This window comes from Leopardus geoffroyi, chromosome A1, assembly GCF_018350155.1.
Source record: "Leopardus geoffroyi isolate Oge1 chromosome A1, O.geoffroyi_Oge1_pat1.0, whole genome shotgun sequence".
Classification (NCBI taxonomy): Eukaryota; Metazoa; Chordata; class Mammalia; order Carnivora; family Felidae; genus Leopardus; species Leopardus geoffroyi.
Window position 1 is genome coordinate 13999433 of NC_059326.1, and position 19893 is coordinate 14019325.

At 33.9% G+C, this 19893-nt stretch overlaps 1 protein-coding gene across 11 annotated transcripts in view; it reads left to right on the forward strand.

The window, feature by feature from the left end:
• NBEA (neurobeachin) overlaps window positions 1–19893 on the forward strand; it is a 689522-nt gene that overhangs the window by 145115 nt on the left and 524514 nt on the right. For 10 of the 11 annotated variants that reach the window (XM_045473789.1, XM_045473805.1, XM_045473824.1 and 7 more), the window contains exon 11: window positions 12582–12690. In XM_045473789.1, coding sequence (XP_045329745.1) covers window positions 12582–12690 — 109 coding nt within the window. Of the gene's footprint in view, window positions 1–10281; window positions 10388–12581; window positions 12691–19893 lie in introns of all 11 variants that reach the window. The other variant, XM_045473863.1, reaches the window with a different exon arrangement.

The following is a 19893-nucleotide window of genomic DNA, read 5'->3' on the forward strand; positions in this document are numbered from 1 at the left end:
TGATGGATTATATTTGATTTTTGAATCTTGAACTAGCCTTGCGTACTTTGGATAAATCCCACTTGGTTGTGGTGTTGTGTAATTCTTTTTGTACTTTTTTGGATATAATTTGCTAATATCTGATTGAGGATTTTTGCATATATGTTCATGGGAGACATTGGTCTGTAGTTTTCTTAAAATACCTTTGTCTGGTTTTGGTATTAGAGTGATGCTTAGGAAGTAGTTCCTCTGTTTCAACTCTCTGAAAGACATTCTAGACAATTGGTATAATTTCTTCCCATTTAGAGTGTTTGGTAGAATTTACTCTAGTGATCCCATTTGAGCCTCGTGCTTTCTGTTTTAGAAAATTAATTGTTGAGTCAGTTTCTTTAATAGATACAAGTGTGTTCAGAATGTTTATTCCTTTCTGTGTGAGATTTGACAGCTTGTGCCTTTCAAGTAGCTGGTCTTTTTCATAGGTTATCAAATCTATGGGCATAGAATTGTTCCTAGTAATCCTTTTTATTCTTTTAATTTCCATAGGATCTGTAGTTACATCCCTTCTTTCATTTCTGACATTAGTATTATTTTCTGTCCTGTCACTTTTTTTATTAGACTGGCTAGAGGTTTTTCAATTTCATCGATGTTTTCAAAGAACTAGCTTTTTGTTCCATTGATTTTCTCTTTTGATTTCCTCTTTTCAGTTGCTTTCATTTGTACTCTAATAATTCTTCTTCCTCTTCCTCCTCCTCCTCCTCTTCTCCTTCTCCTCCTTCCCCCCTCCCCCCTCCTCTTTATCTTTCTTCTTCTTCTTCTTCTTCTTCTTCTTCTTCTTCTTCTTCTTTTTCTTCTTCTTTTTCTTCTTCTGTGCTTACTTTGGATTTAGTTTACTCTCATTTTTCTAGTTTCTTTAGGTGGAAATGTAGATTATTATTTTAGATCTTTCTTCTTTTCTATAGGTGCATAATAGAGGATTCAGCACATAATTCCAGTGTGTAGAGAGGTGGTTCCCTCTACCACTGCCACTCCGAACAATTCTCTGTAACACTAGCTGATTGTCCTACAATTTAATTCAATTCTAACACTGTCTACTTGGAGGTAGTGTCCGATGGCACACATTAATGGCCCTGTCGTAGAAGACTGCTGCTCTGAATTCAGATACCAGTCACAAGCCCAGATTATCTCCTGTGCTTCTGACCAACTGACTATACATTGAGGGTTCAACCAACCCCCTCCTTGGACTTGTGCCAATCAGAAGTCTGGGTTGTTACCTGGATTTCTGATAGATTATCAATCAGAGGTTCCTACTATCACCTCCTTTGGTTTAATTAATTTGCTAGAGTGTCTCACAGAGCTCAGGGAAACATTTTGCTTACTGGATTGCTGGTTTATTATAAGAAGATACGATAAAAGATACAGATGAACATTTAGATGAACATTTAGATGGAAGAAATGCATAAAGGCAACATATAGGGAAAGGGGCACAGAGCTACCATGCCCTCTTCAGGCATTCCACTGTCTCAGCATCCCCAGATGTTCACAGACCAGCTCTTCAAATCCTGCCCTTTTGGGATTTTGGTTGATTGAATCAATGGCCATTGGTGGTTGAACTCAGTCTCCAGTATCTCTGTTGTCCCTGGAAGACAGGGTTAGGGAGGTGGGACTAAAATTTCCAACCTTTTCATCACGTGATTGGCTTCCCTGGCAACTAGTTCCCATCTTTAGGTGAGTACCTGAAGTAATCTCATTACCATGACAAAAGACATTTTTCTCTCTCTCATCACTTAGGAAATTTCAGGGATTTTAGGAGCTCTGTGCCAGAAACAAGGATGAAGACCAAATAAATATATTGTTATTATAGATCACAATATCACAGCATTCAGTGCTGTAAAGTTCATTGTAAGCATTGCTTTCATTTCATTCCACAAATTTTGCTATGTTGTGTTTTCATTTTAATTTCATTCAAAATATTTTTAGTATCTCTTGAGATTCTTCAATCCGTGTTATTTGAAAGTGTGCTTTTAATCTCCACGTGTTATGTTCTTTTATTGATTTCTAATTATTAATTCTATTGTGATCTGAGAGAAGACATGTATGATTTTTATTCACTTAAAATTCGTAAGATGTGATTTATGGCTCCAGTTGTGGTCTGTCTTTTTGAATGTCCATGTAAGCTTGAAGGAAATGTGTATTCGGTTGTTGTTGGATGAAGTTGTGTATAGATACCAGTCTTCTCCAGTTGCTTGTTGGTGTTGTTGAGTTCAACTGTGTCCTAACTGATTTTCTGCATGCTGCATTTGTCTGTTTGTGAGAGAGGGAAGGATGTTGAAGTCTCCAGGTGTAATAGCGGATTCATCTGTTTCTCCTTGCAGTTACAGTGGTATTTGCCTCACGTAGTTTGATGTTCTGTTGCTAGGTGTATACACTTTAAGAAATGTTATGTCTTCCTGAAAAACTGACCCCTTTATCATTATACAATACCTTCTTAATTAATCTCTGATAATTTTCCTTGCTTTGAAGACTGCCCTGTCTGAAATTAATGTAGGTACTTCTACTTTGTTTTGATTGTTGTTAGCTTGGTGTATTTTTTTCTATCCATTTACTTTTAATCTGTGTCTTTTTATTAAACTGGGTTTCTTGTAGACAGCATTATAGGTGGGTTGTGTTTTTCATTTCATTCTGACAGCTTCTGTCTTTTAATTGGTGCATTTAGACATTGACATTCAAATTGATTATTGATACGATTGGATTAATACCCATGATATTTGTTCCTGTTTTAGATTTGTTGTTTTGTTCTTTGTTACAGTTTTTGTCTTCTAGTCTTTTTCTGCCTTTTGAGATTTTAATTAAGCATTTTGTATAATTCCATTTTCTCTCCTTTCTTAGATATCAGTTTTTGTTATATTTTTAACCTTTTTTTAATGGTTGCCATAGAGTTTGCAACTAATTTAAGTCTAATATCATATAACACTTTACCACTTCATGGGTGGTGTGTGTACTTCATAACAACAAAATAATCATCATTCCTTCTTATCCCTAGTATCATTGCTGTCATTAATTTCATATGTCATTGATTTCATATAGAAACATATATAAGCATATATACATATTCATACATAATGAATATACATAAGTATACATAATGAAATACAATGTTGGTATTATTATTTTGAACAAACTGTTATGTATTAGATCAGTTTAGAATACAAAATTCAAACTTTTTTTTACCTTTATTCCTCTTTAGTGCTCTTGCTTTCTTTACATAGATTCAGGTTTCTGACCTATATTATTTTCCTTCTTTCTAAAGAATTTTTGTTAACATTTTTTGCAAGACAGTAGACTAGCAACAGATTTCCTCAGTTTTTGTTTGTATGAGATAGTCTTTATTTCTCCTTCACTTTTGAAGAATAATTTTTCAGGTTAGAGGACGTGAGGTTGCTGTTTTGTTTTTTTGTTTTTTTGTTTTTTCTTTTTCCTCTTACCACTTTAAATGTTTACTGTATTCTCTTCTTGCTGGCATGGTTTCTGAAGAGAAGTCAGATGTAATTCTTACCTAATTTTGACTGTTGGTATTGTGTTTTTCCCACTGGCTTCTTTTAGGATTTTTTTGTGATGTTTGATTTTCTGTAAATTGAAAATGATATGCCTAGATATAGGTTATTTTAGCATTTATCTTACTTGGTGTTCTCTGAGCTTTCTGGATCTATGTCCGACACAAATTTGGGGAAACTTCTCAGTCATTGTTTTTTTAAATATTTCTTCTGTTCCTTTGTAGCTTTCTTCTCCTGGTATTCCCATAGTGGATATGTTACACATTTTCTACTTGTCCACAGTCCTTGGTATTCTTCTTCTTTTTTTCAGTTTTTGTTCCGTTTGGTTTGGGGTTTTTGAAGACTCGATTGATATATACTCTAGTTTACAGATTCTTTCCTCAGCTGTATTCAGTCTACTAATATTCCCATCAAACATGGTCTTCATTTCTTTTACAGTAGTTTTTATTGCTAGCATTTCTTTTTGGTTCTTTCTTAGGAATTCCATCTCTTTGCTTATGTTGCCCATTTGTCCTTCTGTGATGTCTCTTTCACCCATTAGAGCCCTTATCATAAGGGCTTAGCATAATTTTTTCTTGATGGTCAGACACTGTGTATTTGGTAAAAGGAACTTCTGTAAATAGGCCTTTAGTAATGTGGAGGTGAGGCGTGGAGCAGAGACTAAGTGTCCTTAGTCTTATGATTAGGTGTTAGTCTTTTAGTCAGCCTTTGCCTCTGGGCTGTGAATTTCACGTGTTTCTCAGGGGTTTTTTTTTGTTTGTTTTTTGGTTTTTTTTTTTCTTTTTCAATGCCTTTAGGTGGGAGGAGATGACTAGAGTTGACTGTAGTTGGATGTTTCCCTTCTCTAGGTCGCTTAGGCTCTTAACTCAGCAGGTTAGGATTGGTTAACTGGTTTCTCCAAGTGCAGGCCTTGTTAAGAAAAGATTGCTGTTGTGTATTTCAAGTTCATTTTCCTTTGCCTTGCTGGAAGCCTGGAAGGATTTTTCTCTGCTATTTATTGTGAAAACCTGGTTTATTTCCTGGAAATAAATCACCCAGTAAATGTAGGGACCTTTATATAATTGGAAGGGTTGAAAGCACTCAGATCTAGTAATTTGTCAATTACAGTTCTGCTTTCCCTACCTGGGTGCTGGTTGCCACAGTGGTTTCCACTTGTGTGTGTCTGCTCTGGTAACCCACAACTCCCTATAGTTTCCTGTTTGTCTCCCCAGTCTTGGGGGCATTGGTTTGCCCTCTTCCTCTCTCTTATTGGATCCTAGAAGAGCTGTGGTTTTTTAGTCTGTTTAGCTTTTTACTTGCTAGAATGGATGGACTGGCGGATTCCAGGATTTTTACTTTCAGAATGAGAAACCTTTATATTGCTTTGTTTTATCCCTCTGTTACTGCTGGTTTGTTCTGGATTTGAGCAGCATTACAGAAGTGTGCAGCAGAGTGAGGAAACTGAAGCACTAGCAGTTTGAAAGCAGAAATGAAAAGAAGAGCCCCACAACCAGAAATTATCAGGGAAATCATGGAAAGGAGAGAACTTGGGAAGTAACTCAGTAACATTATATATGAATTCAGCTCTGAGTTGTAGCTTTGTGATTCTGATCCAAATCCGAAGTTCTAGCCATTGGAGGAAGACAAGATAAAGAATTAAAAGTTATTTACATTGGAAAGGAAACATTAGAACTATCCCTTTACAGATGACATGATTTCTTACGCAAAATAAATTTTATTTCTTTGCGTTAACAATGTGTATTAGGAAACCAAATGCAAAATACTTTTAACAATAGCTTCAGAAATTTAAATAGTTAATATATAAATGTCCAAACATGTAAGGATCTGTGTGCTGAAATCTCCAAATTGCTGATGAAAGAAATGAAAATATTAAATAAATGATGAGATTTATTGTGTTCATGTATAGGGAACTCAACATAGTAAGGATGTCATTGAATTGATCAATAGATTTAACACAATACCAGTTAATGTCCTAGCTAGATTTGTTTGTTGATATATGCACGATGATTCTAAAATTTATATCAAAACATAAAATAACTAGACTAGCTAAAATGATTTTGAAAAAGAATGTAGTTGAAGGAATCATACTTGCCTGCTTTCAAGACTTACTATAAAGCTATAATAATGAATGTAGTATGATATTAGCAAAGCAATAGACACTATCACCAGAACAGAATAGAGTCCAGAAATAGTCTCCCAAATAAGAACAATTGATTTGTTGGCAAAGGTGCAAAGTGAATCTAGGGGAGGAAAGATAGTTGTATGTCAAAAATGGCCATTGAACTAAACCTCACACTTAAAAAACATAAACTCAACATTAACTCTAACTGTAAAATATAAAACTATAGAACTTTTAGAAGAAAACATAGGAGATAATTTTTGTGATCTAGGCTAGGCAAAGTCATTTTAGACATGACCACAAAAGCATGATACATAAAAGACAAAAATTGATAAATTTGACTTTGACTTTATCAAAGTTAAAATCCTTTAGTTAGCAAAAGATGCAATGAAAAGACACATTTCAGCCTGGAGGAAAAGAGTAGAAAATACTTTATTTGACAAAGGATTATAATCATCAAGAATATATAAAGAAGTCCCTAAAAGTTTCATAGTAAGAAAACATAAAATCCAATAAAAAAAAGTGGGCAAAAAGTTGAACAGACACTTAACCAAAGAAGATATAAGGATGTCAAAATAGCACATGAAAAGATGTTCAGCATCATTAGTCAACAGGGTAATTAAAGTATAATACAACTAGTAGAAGGTAACAACTACACACTTAGTAAGATGGCCGAAGTAAAAAATACTCATGGTGCCAAGTGCTGGCAAGGATGAAAAACAACTGGAATATATTACTGGTGAATTTCCAAGTGGTACAGCCACTCTGGCAACTTGGCAGTTTATTACAAAGGTAAACATACACATTTACCTTGTAATTCAGCTCCTCTACTCCTATAGGTTTATATTTATGAGAAATGAATGAAAGCTGTGTTTCACAGAAGCCTTTGTGTGAATGCTTATAGTAGTCCTGTTTGTAATTATTGTTAACTAGATATAACTCAAATGTACACAAATTGTGGTAATCCATTCATATAATGGAATACTCTTTTACCAAGTAAAAGCAATAAACTCTTGATATATGCAACTGCTTGGATGAGTATCCAAGACAATATGTTAAGGTCAAAAAACACAAATTCAGAAGATTCCATGCTATATGATTCAATTTATATGACATTCTTGAAATGTCAAAACTGTAGTGATGGATAAGAGATGAGTAGTTACTCAAGATTATGGGAGTTGGAAGAATGTGATTTGTAAAGCTCTAAAGAGATAGAATATATGAGGGCTTTTTTGGTGTGATGGAACAGGTCTTTATCTTGGTTCTGGTAGGATTATCAAAATCTACATGTATAAATTTTCAGAATTGTACACACACTGAAGAAAAAAAGAAGAAGTCAGTTTATTGCCTGATCATTTAAATAATAATTTTAAAACACCAGAAAATTCCTGGGCATTTGTAAAGCCTAAGTATCAAATAATTATTTCAGCTTTCTGTGTAGTCAGCTGTTTTTTTGTTTTTGTTTTTGTTTTTATAAGAGAGTGAGAGAGACGGAGAGAGAGCCCGAACAGGGGAGAGGGACAGATGGAGAGAGGGAGAATCTGAAGCAAGCTCTGTGCTCAGTGTGGAGCCTGATGTGGGACTTGATCCCATGACCCTGGGATCATGACCTGAGCCAAAATCAAGAGTGTGATGCTCAACCAACTGAGGCAGCCAGGCACCCCCACGTTAGCTGTTTTAATACTTACTTTCTTTATTTGACAATTTTAGCACTTCCAGGGTATATTTTTAATCCTGCTTCTGCTAAACAGACTGGGCCTTGGCACCAGGATAAAGGATTGGCTATTTGGTTCCCCTGCTATGACATATTTTGATCTTGAAGGGCATCACACATGTGTCATTATGTCTCTATTTTATTTTTGAAATTTTCAACTTCTTAGGTTAGGAAGATACAACGTTAAATTTCTAAAGTATTCATGTATCCATGGATTGTACATGGTTACTAGTAACTGCCACTTGTAACTTGTCTACTAAATTTTCATAAAGGGACAAGGATGTTTAAAGTATTGTAAGTGGTCATTTTTCAGTTGGGATTAAATTAGTAGGCTTTGAGACCCTTTTTAGTAAATATCTATTGGCTGTTTGTGGAGTTATGAGTGGAGCTGGTCAAAGGCTGTTTTGTTCTCAAATTATGTAAATACTGGTAGGTACTATATATGAACATATAACTATGTCATAAGAGGCTTAGAATTAATTCCTTTAGAATTAAACATGTTAAAATTTTGTTTCCTATAGAAGACAGATTTTGAGACATTTCAATCACAATTTTATGAACTTTGACTTTTTGGCTATAACATTTTTCAGAAATAAAATAGGTTGATGAAACATAAAATCAAAATCTGTTACCAAAGGAAGGTAAAAATGTGTGATTCCCTGATGAACTTTAAAATAGGACCTTTAGGGGCCCCTGGGTGGCTCAGTCAGTTAAGTGTCTGACTCTAGGTTTCAGCTCAGGTCGTGATCTCATCGTTGCTGAGTTCAGGCCCCATGTCGAGCTCCACGCTGACTGTGCGGGGCTTGCTTGGGATTCATTCTCTCTCTCTCTCTCTCTCTCTCTCTCTCTCTCTCTCTCTCTGCCTGCCTCTCCTCTGCTTGTGTGCATGTGTGTTCTCTCTCTTTCTCTCTCTCTCTCTCTCTCTCTCTCTCTCTCTCTCTCAAAATAAATAAATAAACTTAAAATAAAATTAAAAATAATTAAAATAAAATAAAAAGATAAAATAGGACCTTTAAAGAATACTCTCAAATAGCCACGACAGGGGTAGCCAATTCAGTTTATGAGGCTGCCTGTCTCCTTATCAGGCTGAAAGAAAAGGTGGAAATTACTGAGAGATTTCATGGCTGTAGGCAGGCTTAGTGATTTCCTGTGCTACCAGTATATTCCATCTGTCCTTACATTTTCCTGTGCTGCATTTCACTGTTTTCCTTATTTGACTCTGCAGATAAATGTATTTTACTTATTTCAGCATGTATCTCCACTTGATGTCTGAATTGATGAATGTGACTGCCAGTTTTCTGTATCAGGTTTATTGCCTATATAGGCAGGTAGGCAGTGTTCTTTTAAGACTACATCTTTAGGAACACATTGTCTTAAACGTGACTGTCAAATGGATATGGAATTAGAAACTTTGGTTTAGACCTTTCCAGTTGTGAACTGTGAAGAAATTTAACTCTTCTAACTTTTGTGAGATTTTTTTGTGTATGGGTGTCACTGAAATTAATTGTGTTGAGTGAGAAATTATCTTGGGTATGGACTTGAGTTTATTTCTTTTACAGTTTTGTTCCTGCTCTGATCACTCTTATCTCAGAAGAGTTTTCTAGTCAGAGATACAGCATAGAAACAGTGGTGTTAGATATTTTATATAATTTTAATCATTGTTTGCAAGATTTCAGTGTATCTCAATACCAAATTTGGCTACAAAAAAGACGAAACCTTATGAAAAAGTCAAAGGTTTTCTCCCCTTACTGGTACCTTAATCTTAATGGAATGTAATCTACTTCTAAATTTATTCTGGCAATTACTTTGTCTGTAGTGTTTCTTAAGATATTAAAAACATCCTTTTAAAAGGGCAGGATGTGTTGGATCCCAGGGAATCATTAATTTTTTACATTATGAATTCCATTCTTCTTAATATATTTAAACAGTTCATGTAGCTGAGGTACTTTGCTTGTTTCAGTACAAAACAGATTGAAAAGACAGTTTCTGTGTCCTAAGAACTGCCTTTGAACTGAGGTTTCATATTCAATCTCAATCATTTCAGTTATACATTAGGTCTGTCTTAATGATACAGTATATCTTTAAATAATCAAAAACCTCAAAAATAATAAAACTTTTAGGATTATAAATTGCCTACATTAATTACTTTAAAAGATAAATAATGGACAAATTGAAATGGATAAAGTTATATTAAAATCAAGTCAAAATCTATATTTATATAAATTTCAATGGAACCTAAATATAGTACATATTTATCATTAGTAACAGAAATTAGTCATGTTCATACACAGTTATTAAATATTCTCAGGTATTTGTGGGCCAAGACTGTGGTATTCCTTAATAATATGGACCAGAAAGCTCTAGAGAGATAATAAATTGCTGTCATAGTGGTATTATTATACGATTTTCTTCATTTTCATAAGGTCTAGCCCTTTATAAGTATGTTACTTGAAATAAATATTATTTTCTAATTTATTGGAAGCTTATTAAGAACTGGAAGGTGTTAATTATTTTTAAGAATAACCCTATAGATTATTTAGTGTCATTTTCCTTAAAAGGAGGCAGGATTATTAAACACCCTTAACTATTCCTAAAGTAGAATTGCTACTTAAAAGAACATGATATGTTATAGTACTATCTGTTGAAAAGTTTAGCAATTTTACTTTAAGATATAAAAGAACACTTTCTGTCTATTAAGTAAAATATTCCTATGGAAATCCATTTTTGGGTATTGCTATACTTTTCAAGAGAAACTTCTATGTTGTGTATACTAGTTTTGGCTGACACAGATACTTGCTTTTTGGTTATCCTATATACTTAGATCCTCTACAGATGAACTGATATGTCTAGACAGGAAGTGGTATGTAGGAGATATAGGAATGGGCTGAAGTATCCTTTATATTTGCCTTTGTATCTAGGGGAGTTGGAAATAGGCAAGAATGGAGAGAAATTTTGTATGGCAGTACACAGAATTTTGCAAGTTTATTGTGAGCCCTGCAGCAATCCGATGCATTTTAGTTACTGGTAAGTTTGTTAAATTATGTTTGAAAATGTACCTCTTCGAAGATGGCCATCTATTTACTATTACATCCACCATGTCAAATATACCTATTTTAAAGATTTTTTTTTTTTTGAAAAGATGTAGTATTGCTATTGCATTCAGTTTTAGGTATAAATTTACAATACTTTTGTTAGTGAATGCATTTGACTTTTCAATTGTTGTCGTACTTAAAACTGAAGTGAAATTAACTTTATATGGGTAGCATAGATACGTGTTAAGATTTTTGGGATAAAATTAATATTTCTGATTTTGTAATGGAATTCCACTGTGATTAGAAGTCTGCATTTATTCATTAGATGTTTGAGGAAGAATAGTCCTTCTGACATAAAAAGAGTAAGAAAATCCATGGCATTGTTGTAATTTTATATAGTTTTACATAGGAGAGTGATTTATTTTGCATTTTTTTCATGGACCATAGGGACCATAGACATTTTCAGTCTCTCTTTTTGGCAGTGCTGATGTTTAGGAATGTTAGTCATCTTTCTCCTTAAGTCCCTAACTCAGGCGTAGACAAGAATTCCATGAAAAGATTAGGAAATTGTGTGATCTCTATGCACTGATTTCTTTATTCTTCTCAACCATTTAGGCAGAAGTATTTTTGTGCAGTGGTACTATGCAGTTATTTGTGTAGTGGCTTTTATTATTCATACAATTCATTCAAAATGGACTAGATTGCTTAATAGCTGTTTTTCTTTACAGAAACATTAAAAAAAATTCCAAGAGATTCTTTGGTGGTTGTGTTTTTCTTGCAAATGTCTAACTTTAGGTCAAAGTGAAAGAATTATGTTGACTTGTAATACTAGTTTACTTTTTTTGTGTGGTTAAAAGAATTAGGGCCAATTAATGTGTTTGAATTTTAATTTCCTGTAATGAGTACCTTATTTCCAGTTACACTATATTTTTTCTAGCTGATGCCATATAATCCATTAAACTACAGTCTTTATAATAATAATGATAACATGCAATTGATTCTTTTAATGAGAATATTTCTGAATTGAACAAGAATATCCACATTTTCAGAGAAATGTGTTGTCAATACTATTGAAACCAGAAGAGTTAGCATAAGTTGAGAGAATGGAATCACTTTAGATTCCTTTTGGACCTTAGTTATTTTCAAGTTTTCCTCATTAACAGATTTTCTTAATTCCTTGTAGGAATGAGTACTTGTGAATTTAAAATATATTTATTAATTTGTGGTCTTACTCTTTCTTATGAATATAAATAGGCAAATTAGGGTACCTTATATAGCATTGTAAATAGGAATTTTAATTGCTGATGAAGTTTGGCTTGTTGTCATTTATTGTTACAAACTACAGGAAGCATATACAATGAAGGAATATATATTTTCTTAATTAGGATTGCCATCATGTATTAATGCTGCTAGTTGAAAATTGTTCAGTGTGTAACTTGGTGAAATAATATATTATCAAAGCTTAATTCAGTGCAATCATTTATTTATTTATTTATTTCGTTTCTTCCTTCATTCAACAGACATAACAAGTGCTTTATCTTTGTCTGGCACTTCTCTTTGTGTGCTTTTATGTGTTTGTGTATACATTGTATAATTAACTGCCACTTTCATTTCAATACTATACAGATCATTTGTTTTCTGCTCTCATGAGCTTTCCTGAAGGCATATATGAACATAAAAAACATCTTGCATATTTCTCTGGATATTTTCTAAAAAATTAGAAGTTACTTTTAAAAAATAGGTCTAAATGAAAAGTTTTCTTTAAAAATAGGTGTGTTCTCAAAAGTAATATTGCATACACATTTAAAATTCTCTGTGATAACATGTTCTTTAAAACAATATTATGATAAAGTCTTTATTATGGAGAACTGATGTATTTGTGGGTATGTTTCTTATGGTAGATTTACTTGAAGCAGATAATATACATATGTATAGATGAACTTCGGTGTTGGGCTTTGGAATATAAAAAAACTATGCAGTTATGTTTCGATTTATATTTAATTTTAAAGAGATGAAACAAGTTTCCTCATGCTTGTGAGAAAAATATATTCTTGTACAGCATAAGGTGTAATAATCATTGTCAGCAAACTAGAGATTAGAATTGAATATGCTTGTTACCTTTTGTCATATGTTTATAATCAACATTTGATGATTACATAATGTAATTATCTGTACTTTACATGCAGTGCTACTCTTTTGGCATTCCTGGTTGAACTACTTAAAAGTTCAGTAGCCATGCAAGAACAGATGCTGGGTGGAAAAGGCTTTTTAGTCATTGGCTACTTACTTGAAAAGGTAAGTGCTGTGTGTTGATGGTTTTATTGTGTAGTATATGCAGCTGAACAACTGACAATCCTGAATTATATTTTTTTCTATAGTTTCTCTTTTCATTAACTGTTCATTGTTGTTAGCTAATTCACAAATATTTACTTTTATATTTTGCATTTGGACTTAAGTATAGACATTGAACTAAATTGGATGCTAGAAATCTATATAATTAAGGGATTTTGAGTGAAGATAGAAACTAAAGAAAATTTTTTTCCTCTACCTTTAGTCAAAGTTACAAGTTTTTCCCCTTAACTCTTTTTTCTAGTTGTTTCTTTACTATCCTTACATTCAAACTAAGTTTCTTAGAAGCTTTATCAATTTAATTTTAAATGGATTTCTTGGTTTTGCTTTATTTTCCAATTATATAAGGTAAAAAAAATCTTTGTTTTGTAATAAGCAAAAATAGTTTGTGATTTGTCTCTGCTTTTAATATATATGAATATTTAAGGTGGCTTTTCTGTAATCACTACATAATATAAACAATACAAGTTAGATGGGTTTAATATTTCCCATTTTGTGTCATTTATATCTTGGTTTTCTTATGACCTTTGCTTTAGTCACAGTTGTACTATTCTGGTAATGAATGCTAGATTTCTATTATGGGCTCATAAGAGTTTAGTTGTATCATGCAGTTTCTTTTAAAAATTAACATGGGAAGTCATGAATAAAAGTGATGGCGTATTGACTTTTATTTATTTATTTTTTTTTTTTGCCTAAGGAAATACCTGCCACCCTCATTAGCTCTCTCAAACCTATTTTTATCATTTAACTCTTTAGCATTCAGTTGCTCTGAAAATGGAACTATTTGAGAAATAAAGAGGTGAGGCCTTGAATAAGAGGGATAAACTTATTTTTCCATTTGGAAATAAAATTGAGAAGACTTTTGGAAATAGTTTTTTCAACTCAGATTGTTCTGCCTTTGAAATCCTTGTAACTTGTCTTTGTTTTAAAACAAATATTCTTTCTTGAAGGATTGGTGATTGGCGAAGTAGTAGGTTATTAAATAGATTGATCATTTGTAGCATTTCTTTAATGAAATAATTTTTTCAGAAACATTAAGATTTTCATTGAGGTGTTTGGTTTCATGGAAAACTATTTTTTACATCTAGATTATTAAGAATTTTTTAGAAGATTTATATTAAATTATATCTTATGCAAATTAGATATTATGAATGTAATGTGCCATTACTGTGTACGGACAAGATCACTACCAGGATCTATCCCTTGAATATATTTTTCATCCATCTGCTGTGAGGTTATCAAAATAATTCTAAAGTGAGCATTTTTTTTCTTACACATAAAACTTAGCTTAAAATTAGAAATTCATTGGAGCACCTGGCTGGCTCAGTTGGTGAAACATAATTCTTGATATGGGGGTTCTGGGTTCAAACTTCATGCTGGGTATAGAGAGTCCTTAAAAGTAGATCTTAAAAAAAAATTTAAAAATTAGAAATTCAGTGAGAAAACTTTAAATCAAAATAAAAGACATATTCAGTTCTTCCTTCTTTTCAGAGTTAATAACCTTAAAATTATATTGTCAGCTTAGGTAGAAAATATTATCTCGTTATGGTTTTAATTTGCATTTTTTGAAATTTTGAATAAGATATGACATATTTTCATATATATTTATTGCACATCCACTTTTTCTCACTGATGGAGTACTTATTCATGTCCTTTGCCAATTTCCCCAATTTCCCTCCAAGATCCCCACTCCTAGGCAACCTGTAATTTACTTCTTATTTCTATGATTTTGTGTATTCTAGATGTTCCATGTAAGTGGAATCATACAGTGTTGGTCTTTTTGTATCCTGTTTATTTCACTTATTGTCATGTGTACAAGATTTCATCCATGTTGTAGCATATATCAGTACTTCATTTCTTTTTTGGCTGAATAATATTCCATTGTATGCATACAACACATTTATCTATCTATTCAGATGTCAATAGACTTTTGTGTTTTTTCCATCTTTTGGATGTTATGACTAATGCTGCTATGAACTTTCATGTACAAGTTTTTGTGTGGACATATGTTTTTATTTCTCTTACGTAGATACTTACCTATGAATTGATTTGATGGATACTATCATAATTCTGTGTGTAACCACTTGAGAAACTGCCAGCCTGTTTTCCAAAGTGGAAAATTTCATTTCATCCACAGTATGTGCAGTTTCCAGTTTTTCACATCCTTGCCAACATTTGTTAATTGTCTTTTTTGTTCTAGCCATCCTAGTGAGTGTGAAATGGCATGTCATTTTTTATTTGCATTTCTGTGTTGTCTAATCATGTTGAGTATCTTTTCATGTGCTTATTGGCTATTTGTATGTTTTCCTTAGGGAAATGTCTATTTAGAACTTTGCCCATTAAAAAAAATATGGTATTTTCATTATTGAATTGTAGCAATTTTTTTATTATTCTGTACACTAATCTTCATTAGATATGTGACTTGCAAAGATAGTCTTACATTCTGTAGATCACATTATGTTTTAATTTGCATTCCCCTGATGACAAATTAAATTGAACATTTTTGTACACTTATTGTCTTTTAGTTATCCACCCTGATTAAATACCTGTTCGAAGTGTTTATCCTTTTTCATATGAATTGTCTATCATTTTTTAACTGATTTGTGGAAATTCTGTTTATATCCTGTATTTGAGACCTTTGTTGGAGATGCATTCTGAATATTACTTCCTCTGTAGCCTGCTTTTTCACTCTCTTGATATTTTTGTTTTAATTTTTTTTAACGTTTATTTATTATTAAGAGACAGAGTATGAACAGGGGAGGGGCAGAGAGAGAGAGAGACACAGAATCAGAAGGAGGCTTCAGGCTCTGAGCTGTCAGCACAGAGCCCGAAGCGGGGCTTGAACTCAAAAACCGCAAGATCATGACCTGAGCCAAAGTCCGACGGTTAACCGACTCAGCCACCCAGGCGCCCCCTCTCTTGATATTTTTTGATGAATAAATGTCCTTAATTTTAATATAGGTCACTGTTTCATTTTCTTTTATGATTATCCCATTTTGGAAAGAATCTTCAAGATTGTTTTGGCTATTCAAGGGTATTTGCATTAACATCTATATCAGTTTGTTAATTTCCACCAGAAAAATGCTAGGATTTTCATTGTGTTTCATTGTGTTATATTAAACCTTCCAATTCATACATTTGGTGCATGCTTCTATTTACTTAGGGCTCTTTGGTAGAATTGTGGTAGAAAACATTGTCTTTTTGCTAAATTTATTCCTAGATTCTTGAGGTTTTTCAAATGTAAGTTTTTTTATCACTGATATATAGAAATATAATTGATGTTCATGTTGACCTTTTATATACGTCTTGCTACTCTTCTAATTCTCGTAGTTTGTCAATTTTTCAGAAACATTTACTTGTAGAAAATGTTATATCTTCCTAATACTTATTCTTTTTGTGTTTTTCCCCTTGATATTGTACCAAGACTGACAGTATAGTGCCAAACAGAAGTTGTAATAGTGAGCATCCCTATCTTATTCCAGAGCTCATGTGCAAAGCTTTCAATAATTAGCCACTAAGTATGGTATATGCTGTAGATTACTTTCAGTAGATTTTTATTTATTTTTTAAAGAATGTTTATTTATTTTGAGAGAAAGAGAAAGAGCACATGCAAGTGAGAGAGGAGCAGAGTGAGAGGGAGAGAGAATCCCAAGTAGGTTCCACACTGACAGTTTGATCTCCTGAACCGTGAGATCATGACCTGAGCTGAAATTAAGAGTCGGATGCTTAACTGGCTAAGCCACCTGGGCACCCCTAGTCGATTTTTAAATCAAATTAAGAAACTGTCCACTACAAGTTTGCTGAGAAGTTTTCCTTATCATAAACAGGTGAATTTTACCAAATGTTTTTCTGCATTATTTGAGAAAATTAAGATGTTTCTTCAATTTTTTCTTAGTGAATTATATTAATTACTTTTCAAATGTTAAACCATCTTTATATTCCTGGAATCCTATTTATTTATTTATTTATTTTAACGTTTATTTTTTTTTTAATTTTTTTTTCAACGTTTATTTATTTTTGGGACAGAGAGAGACAGAGCATGAACGGGGGAGGGGCAGAGAGAGAGGGAGACACAGAATCGGAAACAGGCTCCAGGCTCTGAGCCATCAGCCCAGAGCCTGACGCGGGGCTCGAACTCACGGACCGCGAGATCGTGACCTGGCTGAAGTCGGACGCTTAACCGACTGCGCCACCCAGGCGCCCCTAACGTTTATTTATTTTTGAGACAGAGGGAGACAGAGCAGGGAGACAGAGCAGGAACGGGGGAGGGTCAGAGAGAGGGAGACACAGAATCTGAAACAGGCTCCAGGCTCTGAGCTGTCAGCACAGAGCCTGACGCAGGGCTCGAACTCACAGACCGCAAGATCATGACCTGAGCCGAAGTCGGCCGCTTAACAGACTGAGCCACCCAGGCGCCCCCAGGCTTTTATCCTTCAAATGGCTCATGTCAGTGTCACCAGTAGTCTTCATATTGTTACATCTTAAGGTTTTCAGTTTTCATCTTATTTGGTCTGTTAACATTTCAGTTTAACATTCTTTCCTTGAAATGCTTTCTTCAATTGTATTTTGTAACAGTATCCTTTTTTGTTTTCTTCCTACCTCCTTGGTCTCCTATTTTATTCTCTCCTACTCACGCCTCCTCTTTCTCAGTTTTAAGGACTGATTTTCCTTTCACATCTTTCATCCTTCAGTTTTCTCTATTTTAGTTAATAGCATTGCCATTCACCCATTAGTTCAGACCAAAAATGTTAATACTTTTTGACTCTATTGACACAATAAATCCATATTCTATGCATATTATCTTGTCTTGGTATTAAAACATATCCAGAATGAATGACTTCTTCCTACTTACGATCCTAGTCCTTTCTATGTCACATTGATACCATCCTGTTTCAATCACCATCGATCACCATTGGTTATCCACAGTCTATTTTTCTTGCAGTCAGACTAATCTTCCTAAAATATGCCATACTTTACTACTTCGTCCTTCTCAAAGTAAATTCACAATTCTCTTACCTTTGACATCATCTCATTATACCCCTTCATGCTTTCTCTGTTACAGACGCACTGGCCATGCAAAAGCCTTTTTGCCTTTCCCTTAAAAGCTAAAATGGCAAGCATGAATCCATGTCAAGACTTTTGCATTTTCTTTTCACATTGCTTTCATCACTCATTTTGTAGATATCCATATGGCTTGATTCTACACTTCTTTTATGATTTTACTTATGACATCTTGTCAGAGAAGTCTTCACTCATCCCTCTAAATAGAATAGTAGCCCTTCCATAGTCATCACTATCTCTCTACTGATTTTTGAGAGCACGATTCAGGCGTTTTTTACTTGTTTATTTTCTGCCTCTTTTCACTAGAATATAAGCATCAGCTGGATGAAAGCAGGGACTGTATCTTTTTTGTTCTCACCTTATTGTTGTGTCTTCAGGACCTAAAAGAGTGCCTGCCTCAATAAATAGTTGTTGGATTAAATTGAATAAATGAAAAGCACTTTCATACTTGTTTGAGTACCTAAAAGAATGTTTTTCACCTTTACAGATGAATATTCATACTGCTTTATTTTAAACATCAGTTCCTGGGTGAATAGTATAGATAATAAAGTTTACATTTTTATTTTTATTTAGTTAGTTTTTTAAAGTTCCATTTTTATTTTATCATCAACTAATAACAAGCTAATAGTTAACTATCACTTAGCTTTATGTCCTTGTCTTAGAAGGTGTAACTTAGTGGGGCGCCTGGGTGGCTCAGTCAGGTAAACGTTCCACTTTGGCTCCTGTCATGATCTCATGGTTCGTGAGTTCAAGCCCTGCATCGGCCTTAAGTTCCCTTGTTAAGGCTCCATGTCCAGAGGCATGGGAGCCTCTGGAGCACAAAATAGGGTGGGGAAGGTTGGGGAGTAGATCAGCACAGCCAGTAAAACCTATATCCTATATATCCATTAGGTTAGGCTTTAGGGTTTGGTTGTCTGAGGCTCCATTATGTCATCAAGGACCTAGGTTTTTTCTGTATGTCTGCTCTGCCAAGTCACTGATGATTTTATTTGATGATATAGCTGCTGTCCTTTGTGGTAAAAAGAAGGTTTCTGGGTAGACTTAGTGCTGTAGGCCTTCATATCCAGATTGGGGGTAGGCAGAAGAGCTCCCTTCTGCCAGATACTGAAGGACATCTGTCTCTCTAATTTGATAGTCAGCTTAGGTCTTGACCTACTTTGAATCATTTGTTGCCATGAAAATTTTGATGCTGGTTCTCTGAACTAATTGCTTTCTACCTGTCGCCCCCAAACAACAGCAACAACAACAACACATAAATGATTCATATTGGATTAAGCTATTTGGAGCTCAATCTTGGTGTCCTAAAAGGAGTGAGATGGATGTTGAGGATCAACTACTTTGTGATGTACCTGTAGTAATTGAAATAATTTTCCACAATTTCCTTAATAATACAGTATATATTCTGTACGTGTAGAGTGGTTTCTGCAATAAAAATGAACATTTCTGGGGCGTACAGGTGACTCAGTCAGTTAAGCGTTCGACTTTGGCTCAGGTCATGATCTCACAGATCCCACGTCGGGCTCTGTGCTGACAGCTCAGAGCCTGGAGCCTGCTTTGGATTCTGTGTTTCCCTCTCTCTCTGCCCCTCCCCCCACTCGTGCTAAGTCTCTCTGTCTCTGTCAAAAATGAATAAACATTAAAAAAAATTTTAAATGAACATTTCTGGTAATCCATTCCACAGTGGGCCGCTCTAAATGTGGGAAAGACCTCTTCTTACTGAATGGCAACTTCTCCCTTTAACATCTATTGCCCCTATTTGATTTAGTTACTTATGGAGTGAAATGTTATCATCTAACTTTTTCCCCTAGCTTCTCAAGTTCTGTTTCCAATATCTTCTATCACAGTTCATATAGTTCATTTTATAAGTTATGTGTTCAGTCACCACACAAAAGTACTGTTACATAGTTTAAATTTCAGAGCATACAGTTTACAGATTTATAACTATAAATTATCCAAGTATAACTCTCTTTTTAAATAGCTTTACTTGAGAAAATGGCAGGAAATATCAAAATAAAAAATATTTCAAAGCAATCATTCAAACGAAACTCATTAAAGCAAAGTTGGATATCTTCTTTTCTCCTAATCTGT